We start from the raw sequence: 19583 nt of genomic DNA, 5'->3' as shown, positions 1-19583 counted from the left end.
ACCTGAGGAGTCTAGCATATCGTGCCCACTATGCCACGCAGAAGCCAAACCAAACATCAAACTCCTGCTTTGGGACTATTCTCGCTACGCAAGGTACTAGAGAGAAATTAGCCGGAGCAAGGAGTGCAACCAGCTACGAGAAGTGGATCTCCCCACTGCCTGATCTCTCGCCCTTGGAAACGCAGAAACTTCGTCTGTTATATACGTATAGGGATGCGCCACAGAGACCGAACTCATTGGTCTGACCTGAGTAGACCTCAGAAATTTTAGCGCAACTGCCTCTACAATCCACCCTGCAACTCCCATTACCTAACGAAGTGTTAAAGCCATCTCTCCTTCAAATAAGGGTTTTATTACTTCATTATTTCGTTCTATCAAGTAAAAACTAGTAGATGGGTAACGCATTAGTAGCAGCCGCTACTAATGCATCTATTTCTTTTTCTTGAGGCGGGGGGGGGGGGGGGGGGGGAGGGGGAGTTTTCATGCATTATCAGATACCTCCGTTATTAGAGTCTCGAATTGCGACACGGTACATACTCTACAGAGGAACAGCGCGAAAAGACGACGAACAAGAAGGGGGACACACACCAGCGCTGATGAGTACCCAGCCTACCGACTAGCCCAAACCGCCCCGGTGTTGCAGTTTATTTCTTCTTACAGGGGTTCATGGGCTGTCGGAAACAGTCTCCAACGCTTGTCTTAGAAACTTTTAGTGCAGCCGTTACGAGAACTTTCTTCAAGCTTCCACTTCCGTTTTCAGCTGTTGATGCTGTTGCTGTTCACTAGCGGCAAAAATGTTGAAAATTTTGCCACGAGATAGCCCGTCGTCCCGAAATTATAGCTAAGAAAATCAGTGCTGTAAAGCAAGATGAAGACGTAAGGATGCTGTATTGCGCACTTGTATTGCTTTATGATTATTATTCAGCAACCTCGACACCACCAAGCAGTTAGTTTTCACGGCTGAACATTGGGTAATGAAAATGCCAAAAGCATCAGCCCCAAACCAAACCAATAAAACGTTAGAGGGCTGCAGCAGTGTCGGAGTCTTTTCCATCTCGCTTAATGCACCCTCACATGAAATCATTGAGCAATAACGACGCCTCAAAAAGTAAAGCTCATGACCTACACAGATCACTTATTCATAGCCAAAACCACTCAGCCTCTTCCCGTCTTTTTCATTAACCTACAAAAACTTCCGCTTTCTTTCTTTTTTTCTTCTTCTTTCTATTCTATTCGACTAACGATGCATAAATTGAGTGCAACGCGGCTGGCCGATATCAAAAATAGGGCTTCCTGACGCCTTATTAACTTATTTTTTTTTATCTTCTCAAAATTTCTCATTGCGCCCACATTCACACAGGCCTGGCGCCTAGCCTACGGGAGCGCAACTCGGAAGCCCGAGAGAAGGGTGCGTTGGCTCGCACATGGCGGGTTGATTAAAAACTCACTCCGCATGCGTGCCGATATACTTATACCTATATATGTAAGGGTGGCACGCTCACAGGCGCATCGACTCACGCACGCACGTGGCACCATTAGAGCCACGTGAAGCTGGGCGCACTGCCCGAGCCAGTGCCGCCCCTAAAGCGGAAACAATGGACAGGGTCCGCGCGTATTGATTGCCCGCACCCGTTCTCGCCTCTCTCTCTCTCTCTCTCTCTCTCTCTCTCTCTCCGGTGTGCGCGCTCTTTCTGTCCTCGCTTTTCCTTCCCCCAAAAAAAGACTGCTGCGCCGCCGTGGAATCAATGAGCGTGCGCCCGGTTAAACCGAGCGAACCTATCGTCGAAGCTGAAGTATCCATGGCAAGTTTGTTACGAAGGAACGCTGTTGAGGTAGCATGACCACGTGAAAAGGACGCCCTTCATTTCCTTGGTCTTTAAATACAACGAACGCTGTTGAGGAAGAATGAGGGCGCGAAAGCGGAAGGCCCTTCTTAAATTTCCTTCTTTTTATTTTTCTTGATTTTTTTTTGTTTTAGCTTTTGTTTTTATCCACCACGGTGGCTTAGCAGCTATAGGTGTTCAGCTGCTAAGCTCGATGTCGCGGGATCAAGTCCCGGCCACGGTGGTCGCAGGTCGATGGGGGTGAAATACAAGAACGCCCTTGTCCTGTTAATTTGGGACCTGTTAAAGACCAACTTGTAGTCAAAATTTATCCGGAGTCCCCCACTACGGTGTGCCTCATAAATCGTTGTTTTGGCATGTAAAGCTCCAGAATTCATTCGAATTCCCGTAGTTTTGAAATACTGCTTTGTTTGAGCTTTGAGATTATGCGCTTTCATTGCTGAACGCCGAAAATACTTACCGTGAATGCATTCTGGCGTTTTACATGCCAAAACCACAATTTGATTATGAGGCATGCCATAGTGGGGGACTCCGGATTCCTTTTGACCACCAGGGGATCTTTGACGTGCCCCCAATGAACGGTACACGGGCGTTTTTGCATTTAGTTCCCCACTGAAATGCGGCCACCGTGGCCGGGATTTGATCCTTCGACATCGTGCTTAGCAGCACAACACCATAGCCGCTAATTAGCTACCGCGGCGGGTAACCTTTACTGTAGCGCACAACCAAACGCGACGTTGTCACAGTATCGTCGAGGTTAAAGAAACACCGGCTCTAATAGAATTGCTTGCGAAGCTAGCGTAATCGCCTTCAAACTGTCTTGCAAATGCGTTCCCTGAACTCGTATACTTAAACGACCGTCGTGTCTGACAATATATTATCCCATTGTAACGACGGTAACAAAGCAAACACTGTCAAAACTGTGAGTTTAGTCGGATTCGTGCGCTGAAAAAAAAAACAGCAAGAAAAAGAACAAGCGACACTCAAAAGCACAACGATAGCGGCGAGTACAGTCGTCCGTCCTTGAAATATGAGCTCGCGGATTAATTACGCCGGCTATTTGTGCGTATATCCTCGTGCATTCCAAAGTAATCGCTGGTGCTCGCGCACATATGAGAATCTGAAACATCATTCGAACTGCGTGCGGAATCTGATTGTACAAGATTTATTCGGTACACATAATGTTGCCGAACCGGCGACAACATTAACAAAAAAATCGAACGCAGTATGTGTGCCCTGCGGCGAGCGACTAATTCATAAATGCGACAATCAGGTGAAAAACGGTCACCGTCAAAAATCACAACAATGTACGCGCGAAGTATCGCAAGCAAGCGGACAACTTTGTCGGTTATTTTTGCAATAGTGCTGGACAGGCGAGATGGGATATTTTACTTTAGCAGTTTCATGGTAATAATAATAATAATAATAATAATAATAATAATAATAATAATAATAATAATAATAATAATAATAATAATAATAAGAAGAAGAAGAAGAAGAAGAAGAAGAAGAAGAAGAAGAAGAAGAAGAAGTAGTGGGTGAAGCTGCACATACGTCCATAGCCGATAAGGCTAGCAATAGGTCTATTAGAAAATGTAGCGTGTGAAATAGACCACTCAGCTAGACTGAATATATACACTAAACTAACCCCTAAACAATCCCTGCAAATTTTACAAGTCAAGAAGCGCAAGCCAATATTTCAGACCCATGGTTTTTTAGAGGAACATCAATATTTGTTTGCATGGCAAAAACAAAGCGTATCGTCGTTCTCTCGCGTTTCTGCGAAGGGACGCGTTCTTTCGTGTGCATATAAGCGCACTGCCTTTAAGAGCTGACCACTCCTGTTGGGAAGGTAAGCCGTGACTATACACAATGATACCGCAGCACGACGATGAGCATTACAAGCTCAGGGAGAAGCTAACTCCGGCTGTTATCACTTTGGCCTATACAGAAGGGCGGCAGGTGCATGGGTTGAAGAATAGTATGTGACGCACAAAGTGCTTATGCAGCCAAAGTGTCATCCAGAAGAGGAGTGAAATCATAAAAACCACGCACAGTCTCTATTGACTTTCGACAACAGATTAGGAAAGCTGCGAACAGTGCAATATGCACTCAGTGAAAGCAATACGACAAAAAAAAAAGGACAAAAGCAAAGGAAGGACGAAGCGCAGTATTAGGCGCCAACCACAGGTGCGCGCCAGCAGGCACAGCCAGAGCACGCCTGCGCGCTGGCTGCGCCTACCGGAGGCGGGCTCGGACAAAGTGTCCCATGGCCGCGTACGCGGGGGCGCGAAAATTTGGCCAAGCCACATATTTACGGGCGCGCCGGAAGGCGCTTGCCGGCGTGCTCCAATCAGATGTCGCGGCTCCTGAGGCTCCTATAGCGTCGTTACTCGCAGCCAGCGGTGTCCACAAAACGCCAACGCCAATGATCAGCCGATTGATTGTAAGGCACGATCATCATCATCATCATCATCATCATCATCATCATCATCATCATCATCATCATCATCAGCAGCAGCAGCAGCCTGGTTACGCCAACTGCAGGGCAAAGGCCTCTCCCACACTACTCCAACTACCACGGTCATGTACTAATTGTGGCCATGTTGTCGCTGCAAACTTCTTAATCTCATCCGCCCACCTAACTTTCTGCCGCCCCCTGCTACGCTTCCCTTTCCTTGGAATCCAGTCCGTAACCCTTAATGACCATCGGTTATCTTCCCTCCTCATTACATGTCCTGCCCATGCAATTCCTGAGCTTGTATGTCGTTATTTAGTTGTGTGCAGAAGAAGTTTGGATGTTCTTTAGAGCTCAACTTCACGAGCTTCTACACTCGCAAGTCGCCCACAACAAATATGTGCTTCTTTCGCTCCTATGCAGTGGAACTAATAGGTTATAACCTAGCGCATTGCGCTTAGCTCTTCGTTTCGCCCTGCGGGAGTATATGAGCTGACGGTTTAGAATGGCTCAGAAACAACTTTTCGCGATCTCAGTCACGCGGGCTCAGTACAAGAAGCAGGAAGCGCCGATATGGTGGGCCGGTAACATTGGTACGCCGTCGTTGCTGCACACTCATCTGTGTACTGGCATATCACTCAGATAGGCGAGGGTGAACGTGCTTACAGGATGCGCCATGAATAGTGTCACAAGGTTTATGCCTACTACTTTGGTTGAGAATAAAAGCATCACAGGAAAGCTTTTGTAGGGCGTTTACCCGATACATGAAGAATGCAAGGGGAAAAAAGGTTTTATTCAATGTATCCGCTCTTTGCGTTGATCACGGCCTTTAAAAGTTCAGGGTATGCGCTTCAATCGCGGCGTGCAAGACATCCTCGGGGGAAGTTTTCTCCGTGCTCGCTCCAGCGATGCTTTCAGGGCCACCATGCTGGTGGCCTGATGGGCGCGGGCTTTCTTTTCAACAGTAGCCCACACACAGAAGCCCACTGGGTTTGGGTCAGGGGAGCTCGCCGGCCTGTTGTCAGCGGCAATGAAGTCGGGCGTGAGAGCGCGATACTACTGCTGCGGTGCTGATTTCCTATTCGATTGTTGTGCTGGGGCGCCGTCCTGCCGCAAAAGTCCCAAGACTTCTCGCAGAAGTGAGACAGTGGTGAGGGCCTGCGAATGAGGCTCTAGAATATCTTTAATGTACCTGTGAGTGTCGATCTTCGCGTATTTTGTCACAAATACAAGACAAACCATGACAAACACCGCATCTAAGTTTCGAAAAAGTGCCCAAACGGCTGCATCAGCAAGCTCTGACGTCGGAACTAGCACACGAGACTTCTTAGTGATGTGACGGGCCTCTATACCGTGAAAATTTTCTCATCGGTGAAGACAGTTGCCTAGTGTTCCCCAGGCACGGCCCGCGCCAACAGCAGCCGGCATTTTTCCCATCTTCCCTTTCCCTGCACCTCCGTCCGTTCATGTCTTCTCAGGAACTTGTAGGGGAACACCTTGAGGTCCCTTGGCACGGCTCTTTTCATTGTTCTCGCCGACACATTCAGAATTCAGCCCCAAGGCCAGCCTTCAGATGTTTATCCGTGGCTGTTAAGGTCAGAATGGGCCACAGAGACAGGACGTCCACTGATAGCTATATTCCTTAAGGCTGCCATGTTTGAGAACCCACGGAAAAGTGTCGAGGCAAATTTTTTAGAATTCTGGCAATCTTCGAATGAGAGCGTCCTGTTAAGAGCTCAGTGGCGATATTGTGGATCGATCTGATTTAGGGCGTGTAATTTTACGAACAATAGACAAAACAGCATGAAACATGGTCTAAATGCGGACCAAAGATCGAAGAAATGCTTGAAGAAACGATTTCAAGAAATCTTCGAAAATCAGAGGCAGAATTATCGATCAAAATAGAGAGAGACAGAAGAAAAGGGGAAAGGCAGGGAGGTTAACCAGATGGGTAGATCCGGTTTGCTACCCTACGCTGGGGAGAGAGGGGAGGGGGAGGTAAAGTAATTGCAAAGTAAAGATAAAGAAAGAAAGGAGCATATACATACAATCACAGTCAAATACTGTCACCGTATACTGTCACAACACAGCACAGTAGCACTTGGAGCACTATAAACATCTGGTCAGGCTACAGCCGCTTGTCCAATTCTGCTGCCCTGAAAGAGTGCAACAGTGCCCTCGTCGTCCTCCACTGCGATAATTTGTGATTTCGGCATTCTAAAATAAGTGTGTTGCAGTAATTATTATACAACCCGCATATTTGTGCTTTCTGTCGCGATCACACATTGTTTTTTGAGACCTATTGCTCGCATACTATGTGAAGCGACGCAACAAGTAGTGGCCATTTCGATACAACTTCACAAACCTAGTCCAGCAGCCATATTCTTGTACGACCAATTTCGCAGAAACTTTCAGCTTCGTGAGATCTCCCGTTACTATAGCGCCGTATGCATCGGCGCCTACGAGCGACAGTATTCGTAGCACAGAGCCAAGCAAGCTGTCTTAGCACAGGGTCAGACACTCCGTCGCTCGTAGATGCCGACGCGTCCAGCTCTATACATAGGCACGAAAAATCTCGCAAAAGTGAAAGTATCCCCGAAACCGATCGTCCGAAAATGCCACCCCAGGTGTCAGCGGTATCAGTACTGAGTCGCTAATATACCAAATTTTCGAAAGAAAAGCGCAAGTCCTATAAATAAGCGCTTATGTTTGTATAGCTTTAGCTAACAACACTCGGTCAATCCAGCAAACTATGCCCATCATAAAGCGTACAAAGAGCTGTACACAGCTACCAAAATCGGCAAAGAACAGTGGATATACTATACGGTCTCCAGGTTGCCAGCGTCGATCATATGGGCGCATTTCGTAGTGATCAGACGGTGGTCATTACGCACAAATATGTGCGTTTGCTATATACGTTTTGGCATCGCTTGATGAAACGTGGCGCTGTTTTCGCTATGTTTCACGCCAACGACCAGTGGTGGCCGCATGTGCCGGCGTGAATGCACGCGCTGCGCTCCGGTGCTTGGGCATGATTCGGCGCTTTCGACGGTGGAGTTGTGCGCTCCGTAACTCGGCATTGCCAAAGGCAGAAACGCGCCGTACGCTCAGATGCGTCGTAGCGAGCACCTGAAAGGCCATTTTGTGAAGCGATAAAAATATCGGGCAGCACGTGTTGAGATCAGAGGCGACAAGCTTCACTCCAATCGATCAGGGGAGCCTAATCGTGCGCAGACTGTTGTCAAAGCATTGTTACGAGAGCGCCGACACGACGGAGAGCGCTGCCGCCGCAGATAGGCAGGCTGAAATTGGCGGACGTAGTACATGCGATCGCGCCTAAATGGGTGTTGGTCATCGCCATACGCGAGCTGCTCTGTTTTCTTGTCCCGTTCGTTGCGCTTTTAAATGCTGACAGTGCATACCGACGAGCCCGAGTTAATACGTTGCTGTTCTCATTGCGTGCCCTCTTGGCCTCTGTGTTGTAAAACATGAACGTACTTTAATAAACAAGTATAACTCCATCTGCCTGATACCTTTTACAATTTAGGAGTCCAAAAACGCCAATAAACACGCATAAAGAAACATGTGGAATTTTAAATCCTTTCCTTGCGTCAATTTCGAACTACAGCGGATTGTTCGACGAATTAGATTCTTTGTTCGCTTATTAGCCAACGCTGAATAAAACGTGAAATGAATCTTGCATGCGTCACTGCTTCCTTTGGCATCACCAGTCACCGTAATTATCTTATTTTCATAAATTTGGTGGCACCTACCGGCATGCAATATTGTGCAGCTCTTCAGAGCGCACGTTGACGCCGACGAACTATAGTGTCTCAGGATGACAGACCATAGTCTCGTTGTCTAGATGTCCTGGGTTCATCGCCAGTTCGCGACTAGTGTTGCCGCACTTTTCTTTCCTTCGCCATATTATATCCTGCACGAATGGAAGCTCGGCTGCCACTTTTATGAGTAAATGAGGCGTTATCGGTGCTGTATATTACCGGCTGACCGGTGACGGAAAATCGCTCGTGCGATTGATTACACTGTGAGTCATCAAGGACAGCAAGCGAGAACGCGAGAAATCAGAAATAATTGACGAGGTGCTTCGAGAACTAAGATACTCCGAACGCATGAGATCTACTGAAACAACGGTGAACAAAGTGTATAAACGAGACTCTTTAATATATTATTCAGGCGCTACTATAGGCGTCAGAGGAATCTTGCAAGAACAATAAGCTAGCACGCAAAGAACGTCCACAGAAGTGTGGAGCTTTGCGGAAAGTACAAAATTTGGGCAGAGACACTTAAGACTGCTTGCGTGTGGGAATGCCAAAGCAATGCACCGTTTTCAGACCACGGAACGTCATGAACGGGCTCACTTTATACACTCATGACGTGGCGCCACATTCTCCCCATAGACTGTGCCGTCACGTGCCCGATGACGCACACACTAGGACACACCTTTAGTCAGCCAGATGGCTGCAACGTGATGCATGCAATGACGTACGCAGGCACTAGGGCCACTTTCAGTCAGCCGGAACCACGGAGCCGCCGTAATGTCGGCGAAGCGTGCTCGTCTCGCGCCCCAGAGTCCCGGGTTCGATTCCCACCCAGACCGAAGTGTACCAAATTTTCTTTCCAAAGCCATTCATTTACTTTGTTTGCAGGAACCTCCATGAGAAATTTCACAACAATTCGAGCATTTTCTTCCGTGTTTCTGCTCTTTGCACCATAGACCATTTTTGGTACCATCTTTCCGTTACATCGACGGATTTTCAAGTAATGCCGCATATATATCAATTTCGCGTTAATAAACATGCACCTCTTGTCTTCTGAATGAGATGTTCACCGATTTGGACGGGACTCTGTTGAAGAGGTTTATCTATTCTTCACCAGTTGTTGCCTGTTCCACACACTGGGGTAGTACCATCTATTGATTGCTTACTCCGACACTTACATTTTTACATGCTGTAATATGGGCGACAGTGGGCTAGCTGGTTGGTGTTTACTACAGCCAACAGTAATATGTGCCCAGTTTGTTTACCCACTGTCTGCGCACTTCACCATGCTCAACGCAACATGCAGCGTCATGTCTCGCTGTATACTGGCTGGTACTTGCTCACGTCGAAACGGTTGTCTCCTGTCAGGTCGTCTCATTGGAAATGTGAACGACCTGAAATCAGCACTGTCGGTAAGCGCTCCTGCCTACTCCGTTTCTTCCAAGAGGGCTCGTTTAGCAGAGTGGCGCGTTCTTTTACTAAGTGCCTACATGACTGCAGTCTTGAAAAATGGCATGCGTGCGGATGAGCGCAGTCGCAGGCACGATTAAATGCGCTTCAAGCGTGAACATGCGACGACGCCTTAAAACCAGCAGCACTGTCGCTCAGAACAGGCGGACGTCGCCGTTGCTCTCGGACCACGTAAAACCGTGGCATCGATTTATCGCTCGTTTCGTGCTCTCTTTTCCTCCACCTTCCTAACGACTTTCGATTTTGCTGAGACGACTTAACTGCTTCGGCTGAAACTTAGCCTGCCGTCTTTTCAGCGCAGACCCCGCGCAAGGTGCATGTTGCCTTCTGCGAAGTATGCACAGGGTACGAGGTACGTAAAGTATGCACGAAGTATGCACAAGAAGAACCTGAAGAGCTGCACAGCTGTAGCATTCGGGCTGATAGAAGGTCGAGGTCGAAATATCCCGACACTAACATTCCGCGGCACACTTGTTACGTACATTTTTATTGCCAGCGCAAAATTTTGCGAAGATCGTTCTGTATCACGCGAAATTTACCAGAAAAAGAAATATCCGCATATCCCAAGTCTGATATGTGGCTGCGCGCATTCTGTTCGCATAGCGCTTCGTAGATAACACGCATATGAGAAATTGTTTACGTTGAAAACAACGCCGGGAACGCCACAAAAGAAAAAAAAAAGACGCAGTTTCGCCCGAAAGGCGAAGCATTGATGGTGATAGCAAATCAGTGGACAGCTATACGAAGTAACGATCGTAGTTTTATCAGCTGTATAAACTAGTAAACATAGGCATACTAACTAAATTAACACAACGATGGTGTCACGCGCGCACAAGCAAACACGAACACATCTCAATCGTTGACCACGGAAACTTGCCGTCAAAACGCTGGATTGAGGAAGCGTGGCAGCAGCAGCTAGCGAACTGCCTCTTCACTCTGCCTCTCGCAGCAACGCTAACTAAGCCGCACAAACACAGCGCATGGCGGACTGTGCACCCGATGCAAATGGCTTTCAAGAAACAGCTGCCCGCGCCGCCCGGAGTAGAACGCGCCCCACCTAACTACCCACCGCGGACCTTGTCCCCGTCGCAGATGGCTTTCAATATACAGCGGCCCGGGCTGGTACGTTTTATTCCAGGCGCGCGCGGCCGCCCGGGCCGCTTGGAGTAGAACGCGCCCCCCTCCCTCCTCCTGAGCCTTGCGCGCGACGGAAGACGGTGCGCTTCTTCCCCGCCTTCTCCCTATCGAGCGCCAGATTGAGCCGCGATCGCGGGCTCACTCTCGCACGCTTTCACTCGCACATACACCATACAGCGCGCGTCGACAATTTTATCGCTCTTGGGAGTTTATACGAAACCTCACGGCGACGCCGGTGGCAGAAATGCGCTTGGAGTGTCCATATAATTGCTATCGCAGTATTATTTAGCTAGTGTTCAGGGAAGAAATCCCAGGACACCTAAGCATTTCTTATAAGTTGTGAATTCGAAAGCATTAATGTCCAATTGAAGGCCGGTGAGCGGTCCTTCGAGTTTCACGCTGAGGGTGATTGTACCGTAGCGATATGTTCTGCCCGAGCCAGTAAGCAGCAGCAACCCGCGGTGCCAACGCCGCATGCCACCGACGTCCTGTGCGCCGAGACCGAGGAAGCAGCAGCGGCCACCAAGGCAAGCAGGCGGGAGCACCGCCAAGCCCAGTGTAGGTGAGAGATAGATAGATAGAGATACGGACGGCGCGCCCCCTTTTGAGAGCGAGACGGGAGCGCGCACCCGCACGCGCGCGTCACGCGTCTGCCTCGCCGACGACAACCCGTCTCGCCCTGCGGCGTCGCGTCGCTGTATCTGCTCCGTCGAGGCGCGCTGGTGAAACGGCGTTCAGGCTGTGCCTTCTCCCCTTACGCAACACCAGTGTGCTTGCTTTGCTACGTCGAGGCGCGCTCGTGACGTGGCGTCGCAGCCAATATGAATGTGGGTGCGGTTTCGCGGCTACAGACACCGGCTTTTTCGCTCAATGAGCCATTTGATGCTGTCGCATCAAAATTTTTTTGCAATTGAATATACTGTTGGCTGCTTGACAGATCTTATAAGGGACAAATAATTGTAAGCGGCATTATCCAGATCACAGCTAGCCTGTTGCAAAGTCTGTGCAGTTTAATGGTGTCTCAAGAACGTTTTGCTGGGCTTGTAGGCTCTCAATAATTTCATGAGTCACTACGACCAAGATGAAATTCAACAAGACATTTCTGTAACGGGCAATACAGAAAGAAACGAAGGTGGAAGAAATTCCACGGCAATGGCCCAGCGGGGATCTCAAACGAAGGAGTATTTGATCCTTGGACACGACGCCACAGGGCACTCGCTGTTAACAACTTTTGACAGCTTGAGCTCTTTAAAAAAACCTCGTACAGGCCTTGACATTCTCGGAACCGCCAAAAAGAAAAAAAAAACAAGACAGGACTTCCTTGTGTGGAGTTTTCTTTGTTGACATCCCGTCTTTTCGCAGTATTGCGAGAATTAACCAACACCACCTCTTTCCACTTTCAATACTATTTACTACGTCGGCACAGCCCTAAATGTGCCTGCACATGTGTATCAATCGCCGATGAAACTGACTTCCAAAAAAATGTTCACGGGATAAGCCCTGGTTTTTTTTTAATTCTGCCATTTTAAATCGTACGAGCATTTTCACTAGATCTAATGGAGAGCTGCAATCTTTTCGTTCTTCGAGTCTTGTATGCCGTTTCGTCTGTCCGGTATTCTCCATCTGCCTGGCACCTTGGCCTTGTAAAGTTGTATTCTTAGAGCTTTCTTGGTCAAGGTATCCTTTAGCACTGCACTTCGTGTCTGTCTTTGTAAATAAATCTTGCATTGAGTGGAATCGAATCAAAACCACTGTTGCTGAGAGATTTTAGTTCTTCTCCGATCAAGTAAAGCAGTGTACAGCATCAAGGCTGGCTCTAACAGCGGTCGAGGAATAGCATAAGTCAGGTACACAGATTTCTGACGAAGATTTTCAATTTGTGAGTTCATGCGTGCTTTAAATATGTCACGCATGACAGTGACGCAGCTGGTGCGATGTATAGTGCACTGTGTAACCTTGGGTCTCGGAGCGTCAACTCTTCTCGACGTGCAGAATATGTTAACAGCTACATCTAGAGGACCTTACAGGTGCCTCCTTTTTGGCGGCTGCCCCAGTGATCCCTCTGCTGAAGCCGGAATAAAAATTCAAATAAGCTATACACATATGCAGAAATAATGACACTATGAATCTCGAAAATCATTAAAATACAATCAAATAACGCTTATACTAGGAGAATGGTACGCACAATTCTTATCCACAGAACTTAGGTTTTCGTTCGGCGTGCATATTATGTACAGAACCATTGGTCGTGTTACATGTGCGGATCGTTGGCAGCAAATACGCAGTTAACTGTCATTTTCGCTCGGTATTAAAGAGGCAAGTAACGCAAGTAATTATGCCCACATCCTTGAAAGGTGAGTATCGCACGGCTTTGAAAGAACACTTCAACTGATTCCAAATATTCTTCGAAGACTGGCCATGCCAGACAACGTGAACAGGCAATGATTAGAGAGGAATCTACGATAGAAACGGTCCGGAACCTGTTGTTATTCAACGTAGTGATAGCTCGGTTACCTTATTGTCTGTTACAATACATAGTTCGGTCTGGATGTATGCAAACAGTAGTTGTGTTTGTACAACGGCTTTGGATCGTTAACTTTATTCATGACAATACGTGATAGTCCAAGCCAAGGTAATGAAACTTCATAATATCAGATCCTAAAAAAGCTGCCGTATAGCCACTGAACTATGAAGCGTCTGGTTTGTTTCCACATACATATTCATGACCATGCCTTGTAGGTAAACATCATACTGCTTTTTTCCTATTGTCATTGATCATAGGGGGGATCGCCGCTTGAAAACATTAAAAAGAAAAGCGAAGAGCATTGTCTCTACGTATCTTGCGCTATCTGGTTAAAGTGCCACTGGCCAACTCTCTGGACGCCCTTTTGCAGCTTCCCATCCCTTTAATGCGGTAAGCTGTCCGATATTCGTTACCCCCAGCACTGCATCAACTGTCGCGCTTACCGGACAAGCTGCATTTACCGATCGCAAGAAGTCTGCGTGCTTGGTTCAGTGTTCTGGCATCAACAAGTGCAATGGTGATAGTAAAAGCGAGAGAAACCCCAGTGGTGGGGCCGAGAGCGGGGCAACACATTACGGTTCTATATATATATATATATATATATATATATATATATCGTATTTACACAGCGTGACGGACGTCCGCCAAACGAGGCGTTGCCACTCCGAAATGGTTGCAACCCGCGTTTGCAATTTTCCTGTTATCAAGCGCTTGTGACCGTTTATCGACGGTGTGATAAAATGCCTTCGTGTTACCCCCAGCTATAGGCACGCCTGCACATACAGAACGGATAAAATAAAAAATGCTAAGTTACGCCCATTGTCGAGGCCAGCTTATAATGTGCCCACATTAAATTGAGCCCCCCGGCAAGAAACTAGTGTACAGAGATGTGTAGTGTCGTTAAGAGGAAACACGGGCGCGGGAAGAAACGGAAGTGGACAGGACAGACGCTCACTTGTAAGTGGGCGTCTGTCCTGTCCGCTCCGTTTCTGCCCGCGTCCGTATTTCCGCTCGACGACACTACATGATGCGCACACTGGACCAACAGTCTACGCTTCCGCACACAGATAGTTGGTGTGCTCAAAACAGTGCAGGATATGCACTTGTCCTCGCATTAGCGATGCAACGTATGTCTGAAGTTTGCCATAGAAGTGTTACCAATGACCACCGAACAAGTTACCCGCAGTTGTACGATTACACATCTCATTAGCTGCCCAGCCACATTCGCCTCTACGGAAGTGAAAAAAGCGGGAGAACTTGCCAAACATTCGCACGAGCAGTGGGTAAGAGTAAATCATTCCACAGTTCCGGCGCTATGTTATGAACATATTGCAAAAACTTTCCACGGAAAGGTCATGAGCTCTATGTGGTTCGACTATGATGAATTCATTTTTACATACTGCAGAGAGTGGGCTCACGTTTTTTCTCTGTGCTCAACCAGCGCCACTTCGGAGCCCCGTTTCATCTATTTCATCTGGGCGTAGAGCCAAGAATCACGTTTTTTTTTAATGTATCATGGAACCTCTCCATGATGCGCGTGTGGTGACGTGATTGAAGACATAGCTAATTTGTTTGCGGAATGCTGATTTCCTGTGCAGCAAAGGCGGTGACTACGCGACAAACTGAGACTTTTGAGAAAACCCACATGGTCACTTGGGCCGTGGCCTGCTTGAGGCATTGAAAACAGAGCCAGCGTTCATGGGTGTGAAAATTTATCTTTTAATCTTTTATGTACTACTTGAAGCATGCGCACGAATAGGGACTTGCACTGGCTTGTTGTTGTTGCAATAGTTCATTTTAGAATTAGCCATCTTTTGCAAGTGCGCGGTAATGTTAACACGCGATAGTGTCGATTTTCGGCTTTAGTTAATTTTTTTTTCCTATCAACGTGAGTTTTCATGACATTTTTGTAATAGCTGAAATATACAAGCCGGAAGTATGCCGCTTCCAGCCTTTCCATGGCGACGCTGTTAGCTAGGTCTATATTCCTATGTGTACGCATAACAAGGTATGGCAGCTGGTGGTAGGCGTCGGTATAAATAAATAAATAAATAAATAAATAAATAAATAAATAAATAAATAAATAAATAAATAAATAAATAAAACATCATCTTCCAGGATGGAATCTGGCATTTTTCGTTTCTGAATCCGGAGCTCAAGGGACTGTATAGCCGGCGTCAAAAGCTTACAGGAAGTTGCGTCCGCGAAAACAAAGCTCTACTTGAGTTCAATACGCGCACGAAACCTCCAAAGAGCTGTGTTCGCTAGTCACGACACTGTGTTTATCGAGCATATGGTATTGTTCTACAGTCATATTGGACATATCGGTGGCATTCCAGCAGTTGCGTAATTTCCTGCGAATGCACCCGGAAGTGAGCGGCATACGGGATTATCAGTGGCACCGGAAGCGGCCTCCGCTATAGGACGCACGAAGTTTCGAAAGGCTGTTGGTTATCTCAAACCACTGGTACCCAGGTTTTCCGAAAATTCCACCTGGCCATTGTTGGATCAGTAAAAATGATCAAACAGACAATGCGGCTCAAGAGTCACATCAAGAACAACACAGCGTTCCCATTCCTCTTTCCACGACAGACGCTGCAAGGCAGCTTCGTCACCTGGCACGCAAGCTCTCTTTACCAGAGTGGAACACCGCAAATATAAGGCGCACCACGTTGTGCGAACTGAACGGGCATCACCGACGTGAGGCATCGCTTCTATACCGGCTGTCGTTGGGAGTGGCTTTCACGGAGGCGTACACTACTTTGATTGGAATGACTGACAGTGCTGCATGCGGCAGCTGCGGCGCGGAAGAGAACATCGAACATTTATTGTGCCATTGTCAGCTATTTCAGTATTGCGACGAATAGACTATCGGCCGTTGTCTGTGCAGGTGATCCTTGAAGGCCGTCCCCATCGCTCGACTGCCCACAAAGCCACGAAGGCACTTTTGTCTTTCTTGAGGGCGGCCGGTCTGTGTGAACGTCTTTGACTCGCCCAGACCCTCCGCGTGCGTGCGCGAGCTCACCGCGGCTTTCCTACCCCTCCCCCTCCCTCTCTCTATCTCCTCTTTCTGTTCCCTCTTTCCCGTCACCCAGAGTAGGGTAGCCAACCAGACGCATTTCTGGTTAACATGCTTGCCTTCTCTTTTTATTTCTTCCACCTCCTCCAATCCTTCTCGCAGATTCTCTGCTCCGCAAAGAATTGACACCGATAGCACTGCGCGCGCTGCATGTGGGACGCTGACGATGATGATCGCAGAGTTCAGAGGCACGGCAGTAGTGATGTCGCAAATAGCGCGGCAGGCGGAAAGAACCTATCTTGCGTAGTGCGGAGTCGAGTCGATAGGAAGAAGCAGGTGACTCGCAAACAGATCGGTAGCAATCCGGCAGTGGCGAAATTTGATGCGAATGCAATCGGAGGTGATCGGTACATGAGGTTATCAGTGGCACCGGAAGCGGCCTCCGCTATAGGACGCATGGAAGTTTCGAAAGGCTGTTGGTTATCTCGCGTCCAGTTTATCGCACAGTGCAGTGAGAAAAAAACCGCAGTTGGTGATAGCGCTTATCTTCCCTCACGGACTCCGATTCGCTAGCGGATGCGGGACAACTGCAGTTGGCGTGACTCGCAAGCTATGGCCGTGGGTTTGCAGGATGTCCAACCTAGTGGGAAGGCTTTTTTGTTACCATAAACAGATAGGCATCGTTTTGAACACGCCTCAGCCAATTCCGCCATTGTTCTCTAGAGTTGGGAACCTAATTCTCTGTACAAGCTCGCCTCGTGGACGCGGGTGGTGATGTGGTCTGGTTGGTTCGTCATCGTGGAATAGTATCTGGCATAACGCAGCAAAACGCAGACACGGAAGCATGGACCCTATTCGTGCCTTGTTCTGCTGCGCTATGCCAGATACCCTTCGCTTCGTGGGTTTGGTTATTGTGAATAGGTGGACCGGTCTTCTATACCACCGGTCTCCTATAGCACCGGTGGCAAGGTAGGCAGCACTGACATTTCAACGAGGTCTGTACAAGTTCTGTACGCTTTCAGACAGAGGTGGCATTTTCTAATGTTCTATTTCATTGTTCAGGCATTCGACTCTTCGTCATGAGCTAGGACATGACTCGTACACCACCGCGCGGCCGTTATCACTAGAATCGTCGACTAAGCGCGTCGCGTGATAAGAAGAACGGTAAATTAAACAGAACGTTACAAAAATACTGGTCCAGATGGAAAAGAGCCTTGTGGTGGAGGACAACGTGCTGTATGCGTACAGCTTAGCGAACGCTCCGTCTCCCTTAACAACCGCCAACGAATGTGAGCTGCTAAGCGCGCCAGCAGTCTCGGCTATTTAAATTTAATTAGCGCTGTTCGAGTTTGAGCTCAGTTTCCAGCAAGGCAATGATTGTGATAATTGGTGGCCGTGCGAAAATTGTTGAAAAGGTCTGCGCAGAAAACTGAAGATGAATTTATCTTTTTTATTATTTTATTTATTTTTATTTATTCGATTACCTCAAAGGCCCCTAGTCAAGAGGTAGTAAATGATGTGTGTGCATTCACAAGGCGTACATTAACAACTAGTGTAAACATTCACTAGTGGATTCATTCACAGATATAAATAAAATAGTGCGAGCAAAGAGCATAACTGCATGACGTCGTTGCAATAAGCGTCACCTTCTTGCTGGCCAGACAAGACATGTGTAAATCGGGGACCTTGGCATTAGTTATTAGTTTGTATAGCGCATATGAATTTGAAAGCTAGTGAGCAAATTGCATTTATCGTCGTATTTTCGTCGTTGAATGATACTCGACTAGATTTCCCGCGCAAAATGAGGACTTCGCTGAGATTTACAAAAGATCTGACTGAGATCGCCGCAGGAACAGGCAGTGAGAGGTGTCGATTGCTCGAAGTTATTATAGCAGTGATTACTGGAGACCGCAGAAGAAAAAAAGACAGGCAAAAAAAAAGGAAAAACATTCTTGTGTCAAGTATGGAGGGTTGTCTTCTGCAGATGTCATTTTTTTGTGTGGCTCATTCGTGTTTTTTTTCCCTGTTTTCCTGGTTCAAAGAGCACATATATTATCGCTCAGGAAAATAAAGTTAAATTGTAAGTTCCTCACTGTGTGTGTCCTTTTTTTTTCATCCTTAATTGCCTAATGCGCCGAGAAAAAGATCCCATTTTGCGGCAACAATTTCGCCAGCGCTCAACCATAGTGTTAACGAGTACTTTCTGCAAAACACGTGCATAGCGTCTTGCGATTCAATGAACACACAGTTAAGCTGAACATTATTAAGACGAGCTTACGTCTTCCTTGCTTGTGTAAACCACAGCGTTGCCATGATATAGTTCACAATTCACTGAAAAGGTAATTATTCTCATATACTTCATAAAATTCCCTTTTAAGAAACTAATTCAGCAGCCGAAGCCCGCCTCTCTGCCAGTTACACGTCTCGTTACCATACTCTTTAGCGTCTTCCACGTCGTAGGGCGTTCCCACGCGAAATAAAATTCAACTCTGCTCATCACAACTGCTTGTGCCAGCTTGCGTCATACGCATTATATTCGTGTGTGTGTGTCGGTTATGCGGATCCCTGCTGCATTTTGTTCCGCAGCTTTCAATACCGCTCCAGCAATGTGCTGTCAGTGATGGTGAGATTGTACGAATGAACGAATTGACGATTGTAGGAAGCAAGAAAGGAACAAACGAACGAAGAAACGGCGAGCAAGCAGCAAGTGCCTGCCGTCCTGATCGAGTAATGCACCGTGAATTACGGTAATTGTGACGGTGCACCGCTCGATAAGGGAAACGCGTCTATTATACCTCCATAATGGGCATTCTGTTCTTCTCCCCCCCTATCTCTCTCTATCCAAGAAAAAAGAAAATACACAGGCTGAGCAAAACCTCACCGGTGTTAGACGTCCGGAAGGACGGCACCGAGGCGCCCCTGGCGGACGCCGTGCTCTTGGAGTTCTCGGAGTCCATAGCCCAGCGCTGCAGGTTCGGCATCCGAACGGCTTTTCTCTTGCGCGAACCCAGCTCGACGCCGCGTGGTGGCGCACTGCGAAGGAAGAAGAACGCGTGAGAGACTGCTTATTACCATGTTCATTAGGCTGTTTGAACCAAGCAAGATTCAGGCAGCCCTTGCACTAACCTTCCATTGAAGGGCATCCAGTGCTTTCATACAGTCTTGACGAAAGCATAAAAAAAAAAAAACACTTTTTCTCGAAGTATAACTGGCGATTCACATACACGCGACAGCTATTTCTTTTTCTTTTTTTTTCTCTTCTTCCCGTGGTGTAATACGTCATTTACGAGCACAGATGTAGGTGTATCGGCGTGTCCTTTCTTATAACGTGTGAGAATATGCGTACATCTAA

General features: G+C 47.5%; 1 protein-coding gene across 1 annotated transcript in view; it reads right to left on the bottom strand.

Moving 5' to 3' along the window:
* Positions 1 to 19583, bottom strand: part of LOC142575771 (LIM homeobox transcription factor 1-beta-like) — a 248658-nt gene that overhangs the window by 149198 nt on the left and 79877 nt on the right. The window contains exon 2 of the mRNA XM_075685405.1: positions 19113 to 19264. Coding sequence (XP_075541520.1) covers positions 19113 to 19264 — 152 coding nt within the window. The remainder of the gene's footprint in view (positions 1 to 19112; positions 19265 to 19583) is intronic.

The sequence above is a fragment of the Dermacentor variabilis genome, chromosome 1, assembly GCF_050947875.1.
Source record: "Dermacentor variabilis isolate Ectoservices chromosome 1, ASM5094787v1, whole genome shotgun sequence".
Classification (NCBI taxonomy): Eukaryota; Metazoa; Arthropoda; class Arachnida; order Ixodida; family Ixodidae; genus Dermacentor; species Dermacentor variabilis.
Note: the sequence above shows the minus strand (reverse complement) of the source record. Positions and strands in the feature narration are given on the sequence as shown.